Here is a 19470-nt window from a genome sequence, read left to right on the forward strand (position 1 = left end):
GAGCAGACCACCTGCCTTGGCTGAGAAAATAAGTGTACAGTGAGTGTGCAGGCCAACAAAAGAGTGACGGTTACTGTCGTCTAAACATGCTTGCTAAGGGGATTGTTGCAATGCTGGGGGCACTGAGGAATAATCACGGGGGGTCTGATTAGTGGCGTGCCCGCCTCAGAGTAATTAATGTCCAGTTGCACAGTCAACACACATACACACACACACACACGGCCCCATAACACACATGTACACATAGGATCAGTTTGGCTTCAGGCCACAACACTTAGGGGGGGGTGGTTCAAGTGCCGCAAAATGAATTAACCCTAGATTACAATCATGAGTTCATTAAATCGTCTTAAATTCTTAATCTTCTTTGGGCACACTTGTGTGCATGAAAACATTTGGCCCCATCAGCTGAGAGGAAGGTGCAAATCAGCACTGACAACAATGGGAACGCATAAATTGACAGATAAAAGAGGCTTTTTATGGGGGGGATTCCCCAAGCAAAATAAGCACATTTACTCAGAAAATTAAGAATATATTGAAACCTCATGAGAAAACACAATTTTAAAGAAGTGTTGACAGCCTTTGCACATACATAAAGCTGAGAAGCAGCAGCAGCATCTTTTTAATCTCCCAAAAAAGCAGCTGCTGAGTGTCAGCGAGCAGCAAGATGAAACCTGAGCAGCAGCAGCAACAGCAGCAGAGCTTGTAGTGTTCTGGTGGAGGCTGACCGCCCCCACACTACTACCTCAAATGTGACAGTACAGCAAGTTTATAATAACAAAGAGAATCTGTGCTTTTTGTTGTAATTGTAATAATTTTCATTTATGTTGTTGTTACATTTTATAGAAGCAGCAAATTTTTTTTGTATTTTCATGAAAATTGGAATTACATGTATTATTATTATTATTATTATTATTATTATTATTATTATTATTATTATTATTATTATTATTATTATTATGTTTTACAAAAAGGACTTTGCATTGATACAGCCATACGTTATTCTCCCTGGGACTGACAGGTAGAAATGTAAAAATTGAATTACTTATCCTGTCAGACATGTTGGGACATGCCCGCACTTCTTCCTCATTTGAGTCCGCCGATCATCTATCATCCATGACCTAACAACAACAAAGAAACCTGTCTTGAATTTCCGATTCTTCTTTTTTCATCTTTTTACACTCTGCGAACATATTTGGTCAGCACAAGCTTTGTTCAGTAAATACTGTGATAGAGCAATTATAGGCATGAGCAGTGACATGAATTAGGGTTTGTTGTCATTTAGGTTTTACATTGTGGTGCAATTTGTTGTTCAATATGCTTTTCTTTTTCTTTGGCTTTCTGGTGTTTTTGTGAAGCCACGACTGAAGGATAACGTTGACGATACAAAGGAGATCTGTTAACACCGAACAACAAATTGAACTTACGGTGACATATGGGAAAGGGTCTGGGAGTTTTTATTTTAATTTAGTTTTATCATAAAGTCGTCAATTTCTCTTTGGACTGGTATGACAGTTAGGAATGTTACACTGTTACAAGACATAAACATTGCCTGAGGAGTTAAAAATGTTGACTGTAAGGTTCCATCTCATGGCGAAAACATTTCTTGAGAAGGCAACGAGCATCACATAACAAAATGTCTTGCTCTTCTTTAGAGGTGTGTATGTCTAGCAATATGTCAATAACTGTGTATGGTCATCATAGCACTTGCTAATAAACTACTACAATGATGGCCTGGCTTAGAATGTTGCACAGTATGTATAACATATCAAAACAGTGTCTACATTGACATCACACATTAATATGAATTTGTGTATAGCATTTGTTCACTATTCGAAGCAGCCTATAAAAGTATGTGCCTGTTGACATTGCATGCGCCTTATCGTGACGGCCTTCTTGGAACATCGACGAACATTCACAAAGCGCACAGGTATTTCAATTCTTCCGAGAATGCTTGGAATTCTGCCGGAGACACAATCCCATGGTTCACGGTGGAGCTTGAACCTGCCATCATATGATCGTTAAACACTTCTGGTTATGTGGAGCTGGCACATGAGCAAGGACAAGGTTAATCCTGGACATGCTGATTGTGAGGCATTCCTCAGAGTTATGGCAACTCTCAGTCAAACAGTGTGTCAGGGGTTACTGACAATAAGTTTGTTATTTTGTTTGCAGCTGTTTTGAATATATAGTGGATATGAAAAAATCTACACACCCCTGTTCACATGCCGGGTTTTTGTGATGTAAAAAAAAAAAAGACCAAGATAAAGTATTTAAAAGCAGACCTTTACAAATCAATTTATTTCAATATTTTTTTTCGAGAACTAACAACTGAGATATTGTGGTTGCACAGGTGTGCACATCCTCTTATAACTGGCGATGTGACTGTGTTCCAAATTAATCAATCCCATGCAAACTCATTGAATGGGAAACAGTCCACACCTGCCACCATTTACGTTAAAGTAGGCCTACCTGTGATTAAAGAGGAGGTCAATTAAAAAATTGTCTTGACAATAATATGTTCTTTGCCGGCCCACTAATCTAAGTACAGTCTTATGAATAATATTGCATTTGTGGAAGATGAATTAAGCAGCAAAATAAACTCATTTTTATCCATCTCAGGGGGCAGCCATTTTGCCACTTGCTGTCAACTGTAAATGACATCACAGTTGCGCAGGGCTCACTTAACGAACACACTTGTGGGAAATGTGGCCGAAAAGTTCAAACTTGGTTTCATTGGATTAGAATAAAACCTCCTAAACATATGTTGCAAAAAATGTTTCTCCGAGTTCTAACTCAAGAGCGCAATGGTGTTGGATGTTCTGCATGCTCTGTATTTGTCTGTACTGACAGTTTGGGTCATTTGCATTTCTCCGTCTGTACATGTCTTTTGCATATAGTGGTGGGAGGGCTACGTTTGCTTCTGCTTTATCTGATCAGGTCCATTGTTCTATGCATTTGTGAGACATCTAATTGTCTTCAGGCAGCTCAACTCGAGGAAAGCCTTTCCTGGATTCAGACATCTCCTGGCTTCCTAGCTAGCTAGCTGAACTGTGAGGCGGACGTGCTAACCAGTCGACCACCGTGCCGCCTCAATAAATAAATAATCATTTTTGTAAAAATTAAATGAACAGAAGATAGGCTGTGTCATTTCCTATCACAGGAATGCAAACACATGTTGTTGAGTAGGGTGTTCTTGTCGAAACTTTCTGTTAGAGGTAAAAAAAATCTTTTTTTTTTAAATAACAGAAATTGTTTTATAAAGGATCAGGTTCTGTCTATGGTTACCCCAATGTATAGGAGATGGGTAATGTCGAGGTCCTGATTTTCTTTGTGATCATTTAGGTCAGCTGTGTCAAACTTGCTTTCATCATGGGCCACATCGGAGTTTTGGTAGGTGGGGTGTGGGGGGGCAGTTATTAAATTCACAGTTCAGTTCACATTGGTGCCGTAGGGGAACAAAATGGAAAACAAACCGCTATTCTTTTGTGTAAACAAAAGTCTAATGACATTTAAAATGAAACATCAACAGCAAATTCATCCGCCAATCGTAGAGCATTCCAACCATTCACACACAACCATTCAAGCATCGGGAGAACATGCAAACTCCACACAGGCGCCTGGATTTGAACCCACGACCTCTGCACTGTGAGGCAGCCGTAGTCATCATTGATACCCTCTTAACATGCCTTTTAATATTTAAACATGCAATTTAGGGACCCCGATTGCAATTGAACCAATCCATTGTCATGGTTTGTGGACCCCTAGTTAGTCTCGCCACGATGCAGCGCAGTTCAACACAACTGCAAACCACAACCTATCAATGGTCAATGAAATGTCACCGTTGTTGCCTTTGTACCACAACGTGTACCTAATTAAGTGGCCCTATGTGGGTTGTAAAGAGTGGGACAAAGAATAAAATGCATCCCGATTCCTGAGTCTGATTGGCCAAGAGTAGCAGGAGGGGGAGGAGCCAGCAAACACTACAGAATGCTGCCGTGTGCTCCTCCTCCTCTTCATTTACTCACTGCAGGCTGTCGTGGAACCCAAGTAGCTTCCTAACTTTTCCTCCTCTCCGAAACTTTCCTCGGGATCGTGACAAATGGCTGACAAGCCCTCCGACTGTTTAACTCACAGAATAGTCTTAAACTGGGAAAGCTGGCTCGCTTAAATTGTGACTGAAGAAAAAGGCACGAAACACTTTTCGAGTGAAGTCGTCGAAAGCCGACAGAAAGAATCCGGAGACGCGTCGAGGCCATCTGTTTAGAGGTAAGTTTGTGTCCACCAAGCCTCCGTGTTTACTTGACTTTCCCGCATGCTTGACAAGTTATGTCGTCCCCCCGATACACACACACACACACATACACACACGCATTCCCGTCCTCATGAGCGCAATTTCACTTTTTGTGGGGTGCACAAAACCAATTGGATTTCACGCCGAGTCCGTCCACGCAAAGCCCACACAGTCCACCGAGATTCAAAAGGCGACTTAATGTGATCCGGCGTGGAACAAAAGATAGAATGGAGGCGAGTGGAGCTCTCAGTGCCATGCAGAGTTTATTACTGCTTTACGGCTTTCGGGTTGGTTTGCAATTACAATGAGCAGAAATGGCTTTAAACTTGTCAAAATGGGCCAGTCTTCCAAGGTTGCTTGCACAAGAATGTCACCCTCAACTTACTTGTTCAAGCTGTGGATTGATAACGTTAAGGGTTCTTTTGTGGTAGCCTTGACGTTTGACTTACATAACATAGTCTTTTAGAATATATCTTGTGATCTTTTAACCCTAATTTATACAGTGCAGTGCTATAAATTAGTGTTAACAAAAAATACCCCCCATGAACAACATTTGTAATCGTGCAATTGTTTATTACACCATTCCTTTGCTCAAATTATATAATGTATTTTAAAGAAAAATACATTTTCATTCTTACTGTTTTACAAAAAAATAGTACAGATTTGTATTTCGTGATTAAATTGTCAAAATCAGTTATTGACTTGCATTTCTGTACACAAAAGAAAACGTTTTAGTGCCTGAATATTATGCTTGAGAACAGCAGGGTGGGACTCGTGTTTAGCACTGCCTCACAGTTGAGAGGTTCTGGGTTCAAATCTCTTGTTCTCCCCGGGCTTGCATGGGTTGCTGTAGCTTCAGGCCACTTAACAAAAACACGCATGTTAGGTTCACTGAAGCCTCGAAATTTTTCCTAAGTGTGAATGGGAGACACCAGAATGTATCACGATCAAAGTCGTCTGGGAAAGGCTCCAGCTCAGCCGCAACACTAATGAGTTTAAGTGGAAAATTGATGGATTATTATTTCTTGATTAAGATGTCAAATTTGAGTCATTTGCTTGCATTCCTGAAGAGAAAAAGTTGTTTTAGGGGTTGAATGTTATTCTTGAAGGTAGTGAGGTGGTTAATTAAGTGTTTTACCACGTCTGCCTCACAATTTGGAGAAGGGTTCCATTCTCTGCTCCATACATCTTGTGTGGCGATATTTGCAGAATGACAATTTAGCCGAGAGTTTTTTTACATACAGAAACTAACGGTAAAATGTATTTGTGTATGTAATGATTAATATTCTTTATTAAATGCTTTGTGTGACTGACTGCAGCTCACCTTCAAGCCTAATGGGAAACGATCATTAAAAAAAATGCATGGATGGTGATTGATGGAAAGGTGAATTGAGTTTGAAAATTCTTCAGAGTGGGGAAAAGGTGGCGACCTCACTGAAACTGAAAGGCTCTGCATTAAAGTCCTAACGGTGATATATGACATGATACGATATGACAGGTGGTCTAATACATTTTTAAGCGCTGCATATGTCGAGCTGAACAAGCTTGGGGAAACCCCGGCGCTTCAACGGCACTACCTTTTTAGAAGGACGTACTGTACATTATTGTTGTTGACAAGAATATATATATATAGTGCCATCAAATGTACTAATTGTGTACCTGTTTCACACTAATCAAAATTGTCATCCTGCAGTTCAGAAACTTATTGTTGATAGATTGAGTGTCAAGGGACAGAAATGGACTATGACGACAGCAGTAACCTAACAAACACTATCCTAATATATGCTAACTGTAATATTGTTCTTTTAGGGGTGCGCAGTTTTTGTGCCCTTGACTTGGAAACATGCCCTTGCCATTTGGGTCCTAGAAAAGGCAGAAAAAATACCTTGGAGCCTAATAATTAGCCCAGTTATTGGGGACTGCACTTTGAAGGGAGAAAAACCGACTGTCTTCTATTCCTGACAGGTTTTAAAAAAACACTGCCTGTAGTTGGAGAGCCAGCAGGGTAATTCATTGGCTGTCACAGTGGCTGGATTTGACTCACAGGCTTGAAATGTTTATAGGGGTGGAAAAATGTGATATAAGAAGGCACACCGGTGTCATTAGTAACAGTGGCGTGTGTGAAGGCCAGTTGTTTGGACATTCTCACGGGTTTATTGATATTTTCTGTGGGAGTGCTCTGTGTCGGCTTGCCTTTTAACTCCCAAAAGTCTAGAGTTCATTTCCGTAGCAACACATCAAGCAGAGTTTTATTACTGCCTAACAACCTGCTGGACAACTACCTTTTTTTTTGTTTAATCAGGAAGGTAAAGCAGTGTTTGTACACGTATTCGTACATAGTCACCCCCATTCAAGCTGTTGGAAAATATATACAAGAGGTGTTCCATTAAAGCGGAAATGTCGTTAACATGGCAAAAGCCACGCTGTGTTACCACTGAGCTTACTGATTTTATAAAGATATATATAAGAAATATATGTATATGTATATGTTTGGCTAAAAACGTTTAATACAAATAGACACAGGAAGTTACCTCTAGGTTAGTAAAAGACTATGTCACATTCCCATGAATGTACAAATTCAGGATACACTGTGTAAACTGGACACAGTTGTAAGCCAAGGACCCCGTGTGCATAAAGCAGTGTGTTCTCTCAGCTAATATCGTGCATGTCTTTTTTGTTACTCCCCAGCTTCAAATTCAAAATGTCCGTCACCAGCCACGAAAACCGAAAGTCCCGCTCCAGCTCCGGCTCCATGAACATCCAACTGTTCCACAAGACGTCACATGCCGACAGCCTCCTGACCCAGCTCAACTTACTTCGCAAGCGTAAAGTCTTCACAGATGTGGTCCTGAAAGCCGGTAACCGGGCCTTCCCCTGCCACCGGGCCGTCCTGGCCTCCTGCAGCCGTTACTTCGAGGCCATGTTCAGCGGCGGGCTGCGAGAGAGCCGTGACGCCGAAGTCAACTTCCACGACTCCCTCCATCCGGAGGTGCTGGAGCTGCTGCTCGACTACGCCTACTCGGCCCGAATCATCATCAATGAGGAGAACGCAGAGTCCCTGCTCGAGGCCGGCGATATGCTTCAGTTCCACGACATCAGGGATGCGGCGTCAGAGTTTCTCGAAAAGAATCTCCACCAGTCCAACTGTCTGGGGATGATGCTGCTGTCAGACGCCCATCAGTGCCAGAGACTGTACGAGCTGTCGTGGAGCATGTGTCTGGCAAACTTCGCCACCCTCTACAAAACGGAGGACTTTCTAAACCTTCCCAGAGACAAAGTGCGCGAGCTGATCCTCAGCGAAGAGCTGGAGGTCGAGGACGAGAGCCTGGTGTACGAGGCCGTAATCGATTGGGTCAAGGCCGACATGGAGCAGAGGCACAGCGAGCTGCCGGAATTGCTGCGCTGCGTCCGTCTGGCGCTTCTCCCCGAGACGTACCTCCTCAACAACGTGGCTTCGGAGGAGCTGGTCATGTGTCACAAGGTGGGCCGAGAGATCGTCGAAGACGCCGTGCGGTGCAAGATGAGGATCCTTCAGAACGATGGCATCGTGACGGGATTCTGCGCTCGGCCCAGAAAAGTCAGCCAGGCCTTGTTGCTGCTCGGAGGACAAACCTTCATGTGCGACAAAGTCTATGTGATTGACAACAAGACCAAAGAGATCACCCCCAAAACTGACATCCCGAGTCCCAGGAAGGAATGTAGCGCCTGTGCCATCGGTTGTAAGGTAATCACGTTGTGAAATGTAAATCAAGCATTTGAGATCTTAAAGTGGAAGTCAACCCAAACACATTTTTTTCAAGAATTTGTTCCCAGCAGGCCCGCTAGTTGAAACAAGGCATTCTGATAAATATTGCGTTTGTGGAATATGAGTTTAAGCAGCAAAATCCACCCATATTACCAATCTCAGGGGGCGGCCATTTTGTCACTTCTGTCGACTGAAAATGACATCACAACTACTCAGGGCTCAGGTAACGACCAATCATGGCTCAGCTTCGGAAACAGGTGAGTTATGAGCCCTGAGCAACTGTGATGTCATTTTCAGTCGACGGAAGTGACAAAATGGCCGCCCCCAGAGATGTCTAAAAATGGGTGGATTAACTCTTATTCCACAAATGCAATATTTATCAGAATGCCTTGTTTCAACTAGCGGGCCCGCATAGAACATATTCGTGAATAAAATATGTTTGGGTTGACTTGCCCTTTAAAAAAAAAAAATCGTTTTAAGAGTGGCGCTATAATGTGTTGCAGGTCTATGTCACCGGTGGGCGTGGCTCTGAGAATGGGGCCTCCAAAGATGTCTGGACCTACGACACTTTGCACGACGAGTGGTCCAAAGCGGCGCCCATGCTAGTTGCCAGATTCGGACACGGCTCAGCAGAGCTGGACCACATGCTTTACGTTGTGGGAGGACACACTTCTCTTGCAGGATCCTTTCCCGCCTCGCCATCCGTGTCACTCAAACAGGTGGAGCAGTACGACCCGCAGACCAACAAATGGACGCTGGTGGCTCCGCTCCGAGAAGGCGTGAGCAACGCTGCTGTCGTCGGTGCGAAAAACAAGCTGTTCGCCTTCGGAGGAACCAGCGTCAACAGAGACAAATATCCCAAGGTTCAGTGCTTTGACCCTTGTCAAAACCGTTGGTCCGTTCCGGCAGCGTGTCCGCAGCTTTGGCGCTACACAGCGGCGGCGGTGGTGGGAAACCACGTTGTCGTGATCGGGGGCGACACCGAATTCTCAGCCAGCTCCGCATACCGCTTCAACAGCGAGACGTACCAGTGGTCCAAGTTTGGCGACGTGACTGCCAAACGGATCAGCTGTCATGCGGTGGCATCGGGAAACAGACTATACGTGGTTGGGGGGTACTTTGGGGCTCAAAGGTGTAAGACGCTAGACTGCTACGATCCATCGTCGGACTCTTGGGACAGCGTGACCAGCGTTCCTTACTCACTCATTCCCACGGCCTTCGTCAGTACGTGGAAGTACCTGTCGGCCTAGAAATGCACGGGCACGTCGAGCTCCCCTACGGTGAGTATTTCTAGTCCCCAAAACACCTTACACGGTCTGAGGTGAATGTCAGTTGGAGCCGGACTAGGCCGGTTTCCAAGCCTGCACTGTTGCCAGGGTTGCTACTGGTTACAGTTACACATTATCAAGCCACAGTGGTGACCGGGTGTTGGATAAACACGCCGGTCTGCAGAGCTGGAGGAATGTCAGCGGCGTTGCTAATTGCAGAGTGCCGCAACACAGGACCTCTGTCATTGGATCAGGCCTGCGCTTGCGGTGCCAGGTAGACGGATGAGCCGGCGTCAGGAGTCAGCACCCACAATTCAGCAGGTTCGAAAAGCAGAATGTAAATTAGGGCTGGGTGGGCAGTGGACCCTGTTAATCGAGGGATATGTTCCAGACCCGCCCGCAATGGGTGACAATCTGTGATATAGAGAGACTATATTAAGATTTCTTTTTTTAATCTACCTTCCCACAACAAATTTAAACGCGTTTTAAAAGTATTCCTTAGCACCTCTCTCCTGTTCAAACAGTTCTCCAAGTAAGAAGCCAAGTGTGCTTGCTTCAAGCTGTTTGTCACTCCCAGTTGATGTTTACTATAAATCTAAAATATTAAACACAATTCAACATACACATTGTATATTTAAAAACCACAATCTTCAATCAAACCAAATAATATTGTCTAAAAGTCCATTAGCTTAACGATAACTCTTCTAGGAGACCTCAGTGGTGCCAGCACGATGTGGTACTAAACTGAAGGTGCGCAACTTTGAGTTTAGACTCGACTGTATACTGAAAGTACCCATAAAGAAAAAAAAAGATGCTTAGAAATCTGCTTGCATCAGAAGCTGGTCGGTCCATAATGTTTTGGACGATTTCAGTAAATTGTCTCGGATAATGGAGGCATTCCGAGTTTCTGCTGGTACATGAAATTCATATTCAAGCACTCAATTGAGGGAAAGCCGCTTAGCGCTGTGCAACTCACTCGAGTCGCATTTAAAAGACTGCCGCGTCTTTTTAATTGTTGGTTGGCGGTTTGTCTTTATCGATCATTTAGGTTGAAAGTAAACTCGAGGCGGGGTTTTATTACGATGACGAGAGTCATTCAGCTGCACGCGTGTGCACTTAGGTTTATGTGCTGTTGATTCATTGGTTTTGAGGGATTGGTTTATTTTGATCACAGCCCATATTTTTTTTCTTCCTTCTCTTTCTTCCCTTTTTTTTCCCCAACCTACGGGCAGTTCCTCGTGCATAGAGAAGCTTTGATCTCCGTAACTGCATAGTGTATGTAATGTAAATAACAATTCTCTCTGTGTGTTGCCTTTCCTATAAGGCATGTTATTTTCACTTTGGCAGATCGTTTTTGGGGACTTGACAACAACCACATTTTTTGTCAGTCTGGTAAACAAGATTGTAACTTCCATACGGGCGTGTTTGTGCGATGCCAAGACGGTGACGTATAGCAGAGTGCGAGCGAGGGCGTCTGCTGCGCCGCCTGTGTTGACTGTACACAGCTGGTTGGGATGTGAGCTTGGGCGGGGGGGCAGCATAGCATGACTGCTGCTGAGGACCACTGTCTCTGTGGCAGGCATTTCGGTTTTTGGGGGCATGGTTGGAGACAGACAGACAGGCTGGCTTAGGAAAGATCAAGGCACCGCATCACTCTGCAGTTACCGTGGCGACAGCTCCAATGCTTTTGTTTAATTACAACAGAAGAGGGGTAAGAAGAAACAGAGATCAGGGGGCCAACTTGTTGAAGCAGGAGAGTAGTAGTGTGTGTGCGCTGTTGTCTTTTTGTGGCAATGAAAGAAAAAAAAACTACACGCACACACACGCGGAGTTGCAAGTGCAACGCAAGACCAGAAGTAGCAAAGCTATATTTTGCCCACTTTGGCAGCCGAAACTAACGCCTGCCTAAAAATACTTAGCTACAGAGGCTGTCAACTTTCAGCTGGGGTCAGAGCGGCAGAATAATTGTGTATCTGTAGTGCTTGCATGTGTTTCATTTTTTGTTTTTGGCAGGGTTGAAAACCTCCACTACTCAGCTGTTTATGAACTGCATTTATTTGTGCTTTTATGCAGTTGGAGAGCTTTTGCCGATCAATCTTTCTCTCTCCCTCTCCCTCTCTCTCTCCCTCTCCTATGTACAGTATGCATACACACAAAAAATATGATACACAGATTGACAGGGAGCTGCATTGCTCACATTGCCTGTCCTCCAAAAAAAAAAAAAAGCCATCCAACCTTATTCTAATTTTGGAGGAATGAGGTGCGGCCTACATTTTTAATAGTAAGGATGTGTGAATGTCGCCTGTAGGACGTTACAAGAATTCCACCAACATTGTGTTTGGCAATTTGTTGTAATGTGCAAATATGCTATATCTTGAAAGAGCACTAAAGGCAACCGTGATGTTTTGTTTTGGCTTCAAAACGTTTGGTGTCTATAGCGTTTTGTCCCCATTGGTGTTGCAGGTGAGCTGGAGCCTGTCACGCCTGACTTTGGTTAATAGGCGGAATATACCCTGGACTGGTTGCCAGTCGATGACAGGGCACAGCCAAGCGATTTTTTTTTTGAAAATGCTTGAGTCGCAACAAAAGCAAACATGGATTAGGACCATGGGGATGTTGTTGTCACTTCTCCAGCAACATTTACTATAACGTTATTATGATGAAGTCACATCGCCAACTAATGTTTTTCCTGCACAATCTTAATGTGCGCTCGGTTTCTGGCGTCAGCTTTTGAGCAGACAGGATGCAACCAGGCCTCTGTGCCTAAAGTTCAACACAATGTCCCCCTTGACACCAGTGAACTGTCACAACCTCGCAAATGACTGTTATCTATGCTTCGGCCTTTAGTCTCTCCACCCCCACCTCCCCCTCCGTCGCTCTCCACTCATCGCCTCTCGTCGCATCAAAATCACAAACATAAGCACCACTTTTAACGGCTTCAACTGAAGCCGTGTGATGGAGTACACCTGGCGGGGGTCCGCCCGGGGTGGGTGGGAGACGTCGGCGAGCTTGTGGCGTCCCAAGACAGCTGCTGTAAAACGGAAAGGTCGCAGTGGGATCAGGGAGAGGAGCGCCCGGGCCACCGCTCACTCAATACTAATGTTTTATTAATGCTGAGTCGTGAGGGCCACCAGGAGCCCAAAGTGAATGAGGCTTTTATAATTGCATCTGTGGACAACAACCCCCCCCCCCCCCCTTCCACACACACACACAGTTAGTAGCACGTGCACACACACACTTGGCGCCCAGTCCCTTGAGTAATCAATCTGCCGATTTGCATAATCCTAATGGACTTTTTATTAGGCTTTTCTCTTTGCTGTAAATTAAGAGAAAGGGAGCGGGGAGAAGATGCTTCAAATGGCTGAATAATCGCCCGCGCTAATTTGATTAGGCCCTCAGAAAGTGACGAGCCATCATACAGTTCCAGAGGCCTCTTTAGGGGAGCCAGCTGGCATGAGCTAAAGTGTGTCTGTGTGCCTGGTAATTAATCTTGAATGACGTAATATTTGTGCCTCTGAAGTGGTACCGAAGTGGCACGTATTGAGTTACAGAGGTCCTCTTTGTTCCACTCTTTTACCTCAAGGATGCCCCATTCTCCTCCACAGCTGCACCAAGACGCTGGTCCCGCCACTCGTTTACAACGCAAACAATTGCAAATGCATGTAAATGCCCGTGATTCACGTGAGGGTCTATACAGTGGAATGCTAGGAGGTGATTAGTAAGCACGGCACAGGCCTTGCTGGACTCGAAAAATGAAGAAGGTGGCCTTGTGAGTAAATGGGAAGACGTATTGTCTCATTGTGCGCAGGCAATTTGCTTGGTAAACATGATCTAAGTGTGTGTTGTGCGTTTCTTAATTGTTGGTGATTACCGTACTTCATTGTTGTTAGCCCACACGTTATTGTGCCTTGAATAACTTTCTTCGGGGGCAGCGCAGCGGATTTAGTGGTTAGCAGCCCTGCCTCGCAGTTCTGAGATATGCATGCCCTTTCTTGTGTGTTTCTGATAAGCTAGCACGGCCTTGCTGTCAAGGGTTAGTTATCGAGCCACTTGTTGCTTTGTCGTGAAGGCGTTTTCATACGGACGCAATTCACATCATTTAGAGTCTTCAATTACCTTAAGCGTGTTTTTGGAATGTTGAAGAGAGTAGGAGGACCTGTACAAAATCCATTCAAGCACATGGAGAACATGCAAACTGCACACAGGACGGCCCGAGTCAAGTTTCAAACCCGGGACCTCTTGACTGTTGAGGCAGTCGTGGTTAGCACATCTGACAAAATAACCAAGCTATATACATGTACATGTCCTGATACCTTTACATACTAACGTTCTAAAGGCGTGTTGAAATGTTTATGTGGATGGGCCGCACCTACAATCAATTCAATAACAGTTTCTCCAGGCAATGTTTTTTCATCTGGATTAGGCTTGAACTACTTCCCATAATAAGCCTAAGAAGTTAGGTAATGCTTTTAATTCTAATTAGCTTTCCATTTAGCAGTGTTGACCTCAGCGTGTACTCCGGGAGATCACGGGGGTCGTTCAGAGGATTGCGGGGTTGATACGCACAGAGACGTACGGTTCGTTTACCGCACTGGCATGTTCTTAGTGTGTAGCATTTGTTGTTAACAGGCCAGAAAAGATAGACATGAATACACTAGGTGAGTAATACACAAGTGATGACTCTGATTAAAAGTTAAAAGTTAGGCTGTCGCTCACCATTTCCATATTGTTAGGCCCGAACATGACAGACAGCTAGACGGTGAAGATGAGTATAAAAGACAGCTGACTCTTATTATTAAAAAGTAATGATGGCCGTCACTCAGTAAAGTACTAAGGAGTGAGAAACCGCTTTGTCATCATCTCCACTTGAGAAAGATTAAACGCGTGGTAGAAGCACTCGACAAGAGCAGGCATTAACTTGTACACGAGCAGATCAGTGGGTTCTTAAGTAGATTTTTTTTCAGGTATGCTTGAGTATTTCTGGCTTTTTACTTTTATTACGTATTTCCAATAATTGTATCTGCACTTTCTAATCCTTTGACACAGCATATGTTTTGTTCAGCGCAGGTTAGGGCGGCAGGACGATGGCGGCCTGGGTCAAGCTTGCCGTATTGGTCGCTGGTTGCTAAGTGATCAAACAGGAAGTGGCTTGGTGCCTTGTCCCTCGTGTTAGGACACGAAGTAGGCTACAACATGGCAATAAGGATTTGTGTCACATTTATGAAAAGCTGTGGCTTTTACTGACGAGGAGGAGATGAGCGGCAGCAAGAAAATGGGAATGTTTGTCCGATTATAAAGACACGGCAGGATCTTGGGGAGTTCAGGTTCGTCGGTGAGCTACAGCGATTTGGAGACTCTTTTGGAGGAAGTAATAAAGGAGACACCAATTGTCCTCTACGCGCTTCTTGTGTGTGAACAACAGTAGCATTGCAGCGCGGATCAGAGCAGGCTTCGGTCGGTCCTGTTTCATGATCCAAACAAAGCAACCGCAGTCAAACAGGTTGAGATTAGAGAGCAAGCGCTCATCCGCTGACAAACGAGGATAATTAGGGGTAAACATTGCGTTCCTCCCTTCGAATTTCCAGTGGAACATTCCATGCTAACTGCAGGGCACTGAATTATCTGCGGTGGCAGCTGGGGATCCCAGATGCCAAATATTTAACAGGAGTTGTGAAAATGGTGCTCAACTGCTGCAGGAATGTTAACACGGATCCAAGAAGGAGGCCGTCGTGTATTGGCCAGTTGCAGCAGATGGTTTGCACACAAGAGCGTTACCTCCTTCAGCGTTAGCAGTATTAGGCAAAAATCAATTTCCGTGCTATTAAATTTTGGAGAATAGTGCAGATCCATTTTTTTTTTTCTTACCCATGGTTTCCACAATTTTTTAACAATAGCTTAGCAACTCTTACCAAAGACTCAAGAAAACACTATCTGAGCTGGGTAAGGTAAGCGGTACAGAAAATGGAGGAGGTTATATTTCATTGTTATTGGTGGCTAAACTTGTTAACAAGTTCCTCAAAATGTTTGCCCTTTTTCCACTGTATGCTTCCTACATGCCTTGGGAGAGCTCGTCTCATTATTGATCAGGGTTCCCACACGTCCTGGAAAACGATTGAGCGATTTTCCAGCCACGGAAAACATTTGGAAAATGAGGAAAAAAATTGTCCTGGAAAAACCTCAAATTCTCTCTGCCTCGTGGGTGAACGCAAACAGGTTAAACAGACCTGTCTGTATGTCTCTTTTCAGCTGCCTCAAATGAGCAACATTGAAGTGTAGCGCTTTTCGGCTTCATCTCTGCTACTTGACACTACCAACCAATCAAATTGCATATTTCCTTCAAACAGTTGTGGTGCCCAGTGTTTCCATATGACTTTGTTGCTAGTTTTACAGCTTTTTCGGACCCCAAGGCTTTATTTTCTCCACAGAAGTGGCAAAACTGGCGACTTTGAGTTCATGAGTGTTGCTGTACATCGAGTGTAAGGTTTTTGTCCCTCTCTCAATTTCTTGTGTTGAGTGTCAGAGAGCTGTAGTGGGCGCGCCGTCACTTGGCTGTGCGCTCTGAGATGATATACAGCACATCTCTGGTTTCAGTAGAGCCGCAGCGACCATGACGACAGCTTCAAGAGAGCGACGGGTACCAGTAGTCTTACTGGGCCACATTTCACATTGCCCCATTGTCCGACAGCATCCATCCATTATCCGAGCCGCATATCACAGAAACAGAAAAGGTGCGAATGAGGAAAAACGTCATTAGGAATTCAGCTCTATTAAAATACGGTGTATGTGCAAAGAGCACAGAGCTTCAACTTTTCATGCAGTTTTTAGTTAGTGTTACGCCCCTGGGTCTGGCTATCAGTCTGGCTGATAAGGCACAATTGTAGATAATAACACTTGTCCAAATTTTGAGGGTGGAATTTATTAGTGTTCATTGTGATAACTTGACTTATACTGTAACTGATGAAATAGTCCTGGAAAATAATTTCAAGAAAAGAGTAGGAACCCTGTCGATGCGTTTTTTCAATAGTAAAAGCGAGTACTACGAGGTACCGTTTCTTGTACTAGAGTCCATATGGATGATGTCAACCATTGATGATCACGCACTGGGAAAGCAGATTTGTCACTGTCACGTTGTTTTAGGGATACACATGCTGTTCGCTATCAAGTTCGGATCTGACGGATGGAGGTCAATGCGGCGTTTTCTTCCTCGTTTTTGTGTTCTTTCTTAAATGCCCTAAGATGCTACACGATTCCACCAAAGCTCTGTCTGAATAGGAAAGTAGTACAGTAATTTGGTGTCAAGGAAGTATGTTGAAGTGATACATCTCGGCTGAAAAACTAGCTTCGTTGTCGGGGCGGAGCTAACTTTAGCCTGGGTTGTTAGTGGTAATTACGGAGTGTGTTTAGGAGTAATGTAAGATGAGTTTGAAATGATATTAAACTCTTTCGGAATCATAGTTTGTGATATGTTTACGGTTTAAACTATTCATATAGGCAATTGTAAACATTTGGGCAAGTGGAGCCTCTCATGTTTAGATACTATTTGCGGCAGGGCTCAGGTCCCTTTCCCCAGTGGGCTTACTGTACTATTTTGAAGTGGAAAACTTACCACTCCAATCTAAGGCGAGTAGAAATGGGTTTATGTTGAAATGTATTTCAAGAGCTCATGTATAGATATCTTTTCAAAGAACGATGCATACTGACAAAATTCACACATGTGCCACAGTTGGCGTAAAATGTCTTCTGCATTGGCAGAGTGTACACTAAGTCTTCGTGCTTTTAGTTATTTACGCAGAAGAGTACTGCAGTTTATTTCTTAGCGATTCGCACGAGGGGCTGGAGCATCTCAATCGCACATTCCACGGGGAAAGCGGGTCGGCGGCGCCGTTGACGCTACGCCTCATGAGCCGATGTTAAGCTGTATAGAATGTCTCTTTGACAAGCTGACGGGAGACCTGGAGGCCTCAACGCGCATTCTTGTGTGGTCATGTACCCTCGCTGGGTCGTCACCGGACCGGAACATTAATCTCCTTCTTTCACCTTCTCTCCACAGCAACGAGGATGAAGGGCCCCGTGTGTTCCCCCGCCGGCGTTCCCGGTATCGTCAACATTGGACTGGCTCGATTCCTGGAACGTGAAGACTGAAAGAGCGTCTTCATCGCCTCCTACCACCGGATGTGTTTACCCAGAACGTCTTGTGTAACTTTCCCATGTAGCCCCTAAGCCGGTTGCGGTTGCCATGCGCTCTTTGGAACATGCGAAGCACAGCCAGGGGAGGCCCCGGAGCAGAAAGCTCCATAACTTAACGGCTAATGTTTGACTGAAGTCCTGCAACATTTCGCCAAAAGCAAGTCTTTCCTTCCCTCCTCCTCGTCACACTGGGCTTTTCACTCAGGTGTACAGTGACGTATCGAACCGCTGACTGATCGACTGACTCCATCGAAACGTGCGTTGGCACACGAGTGTAGAAGTGGAGGAGACGTGCTAAAAGTGTATGATTTTATGCACTCTTCCTGTCTCTATTTTTAGACGTTGGACTTGGGCTTCCCTCAATTTTGGCCAGCTTAAATTTGGGTCTTCCTCCTGAAGTGAAAATACAAGCTGGCAAGGGCCGTTACAGCTGAAGAAGTTACTTATTTTTGTGTGTGTCTCAGGGTTATGTACATTTTTTTTTTTTTTTTTACTGCATGAAGAGGCATGAACTGTATTCGCCGAATGATGACCTCTTTATTGTCTGTTTTTAACAATGCTCTTCTTTGTGTGAATGTACAAGTTTGATGACAAAGGTTTTTTGAGATGACATCTGCAGTGTTTTTGCATCCGAAAGTTCAAACGTGTGCTTCTTATAGCGGCAGTCATATTGGAAACACAGACGCTGCCAAAACCTGACTAGTAAAACTTTGCGGCATCTTCATTTAAAGATATGTCCCAAGTTATTTATAGCTACTGTATCATGTTGTTTTTGTTTTTTTTTCATTTGAGCATCTTAAATAGACTGACAGATAGTTTTTATATTTTCTTAATAATTGATCATTTCTTTTTGATTTGCACAGTTTGTACGAGCTCTCCGTGGTCTTAACTTTATTACGTCTTTGTCTTAACCCGGCTTTGGGTCGTGCGAATGCTTTTTGAATCAAGCTAACTTAATTTGATCAGACATGCTGATAGACTGTCTGTGACTTCCCTTCCTCTTAATGTCAATAAAGTACGGTAATATTGTGTTCAAAGCAGCGCCCTTGTTGTCTGTCATCTGTTTTGCTGGGGATGCTTGGAATTAGGAAGCTCAAGCAACCTTATAATCACACAAGCTATCAGCAAACATAACCCTCAGTAAACCATGCTCCACACATATTTGGATAATTCGTTTTTATCATGTTGCCCTGATACAGCACCGCAGTGAATTTGAAATAAACACCACTGAAGATGTGAATTTGAGGATTGTTTGACCATATTCCTAATTTAAGAGAGCCCAGAAATTAAATTCTGTCTAGTCAGAATGTTTTTCAAATTGCTTGCAATTCGCGCAAAGGGTGATTTGAATATTAAACGGATCACGCTCTTAAATATTTAATCAACTCGAATGCAGCTCACTTAAAAAGGCGCCTATAGGTTATACAACACACACAAAATTGCTCCTAAAGTTTAAGGCCTATAACTGGAGCGGTGTTTTGCAAGTTAAATGTTTTTCAAGAGAGCCGAGGCGGACTGGGACTGTTAATTGGATGTAAACAAGAGGCGGCTCCGAAAATGCCCCAGTGAAGCTGTGACATTATGCCAGGAGCAGCCCACGCTTAGTGGAGCATGTAGACATGTTCGTGTCAGTGTGGGTCAGTGTTGCAAACTCATTTTCATGGGATGTTGCTAAAGGCAGCTCCATTTGTTGCTAAAGTGATAAATGATGTTGTTGCTGCTTGATGATGTCATTGTGTAAGTAGAACATTGCACAGATTTTACGCAAATTGACTGTGTATGTCAGCAAAAAATGATGATTAGATTATCATTATGTTTAATATAAACACAACACATAGGTTCATTTTGTTCATATTTCTTATACGTATTCAAGTCTATGGTCGTTTGGTTCTAACTGCGTGCACCGAACCGTGAAGCCCGTACCGAGACGGTTCGGGACGAATACAAAAACCGTTACACCCCATATATATATATATATA

At 44.0% G+C, this 19470-nt stretch overlaps 1 protein-coding gene across 1 annotated transcript; it reads left to right on the forward strand.

The window, feature by feature from the left end:
• Positions 1-4022: 4022 nt before the first annotated feature.
• On the forward strand, positions 4023-18531 carry enc3 (ectodermal-neural cortex 3). The gene is made up of 4 exons (XM_086047780.1): positions 4023-4266; positions 6980-8015; positions 8540-9316; positions 17355-18531. The coding sequence occupies exons 2-3, from the start codon at positions 6993-6995 to the stop codon at positions 9284-9286; spliced, it is 1770 nt and encodes a 589-aa protein (XP_085903906.1). The 5' UTR covers positions 4023-4266; positions 6980-6992; the 3' UTR covers positions 9287-9316; positions 17355-18531.
• Positions 18532-19470: the final 939 nt, after the last annotated feature.

Source organism: Filicampus tigris, chromosome 12 (assembly GCF_054856515.1).
Source record: "Filicampus tigris isolate MCC_2025a chromosome 12, RoL_Ftig_1.0, whole genome shotgun sequence".
Classification (NCBI taxonomy): Eukaryota; Metazoa; Chordata; class Actinopteri; order Syngnathiformes; family Syngnathidae; genus Filicampus; species Filicampus tigris.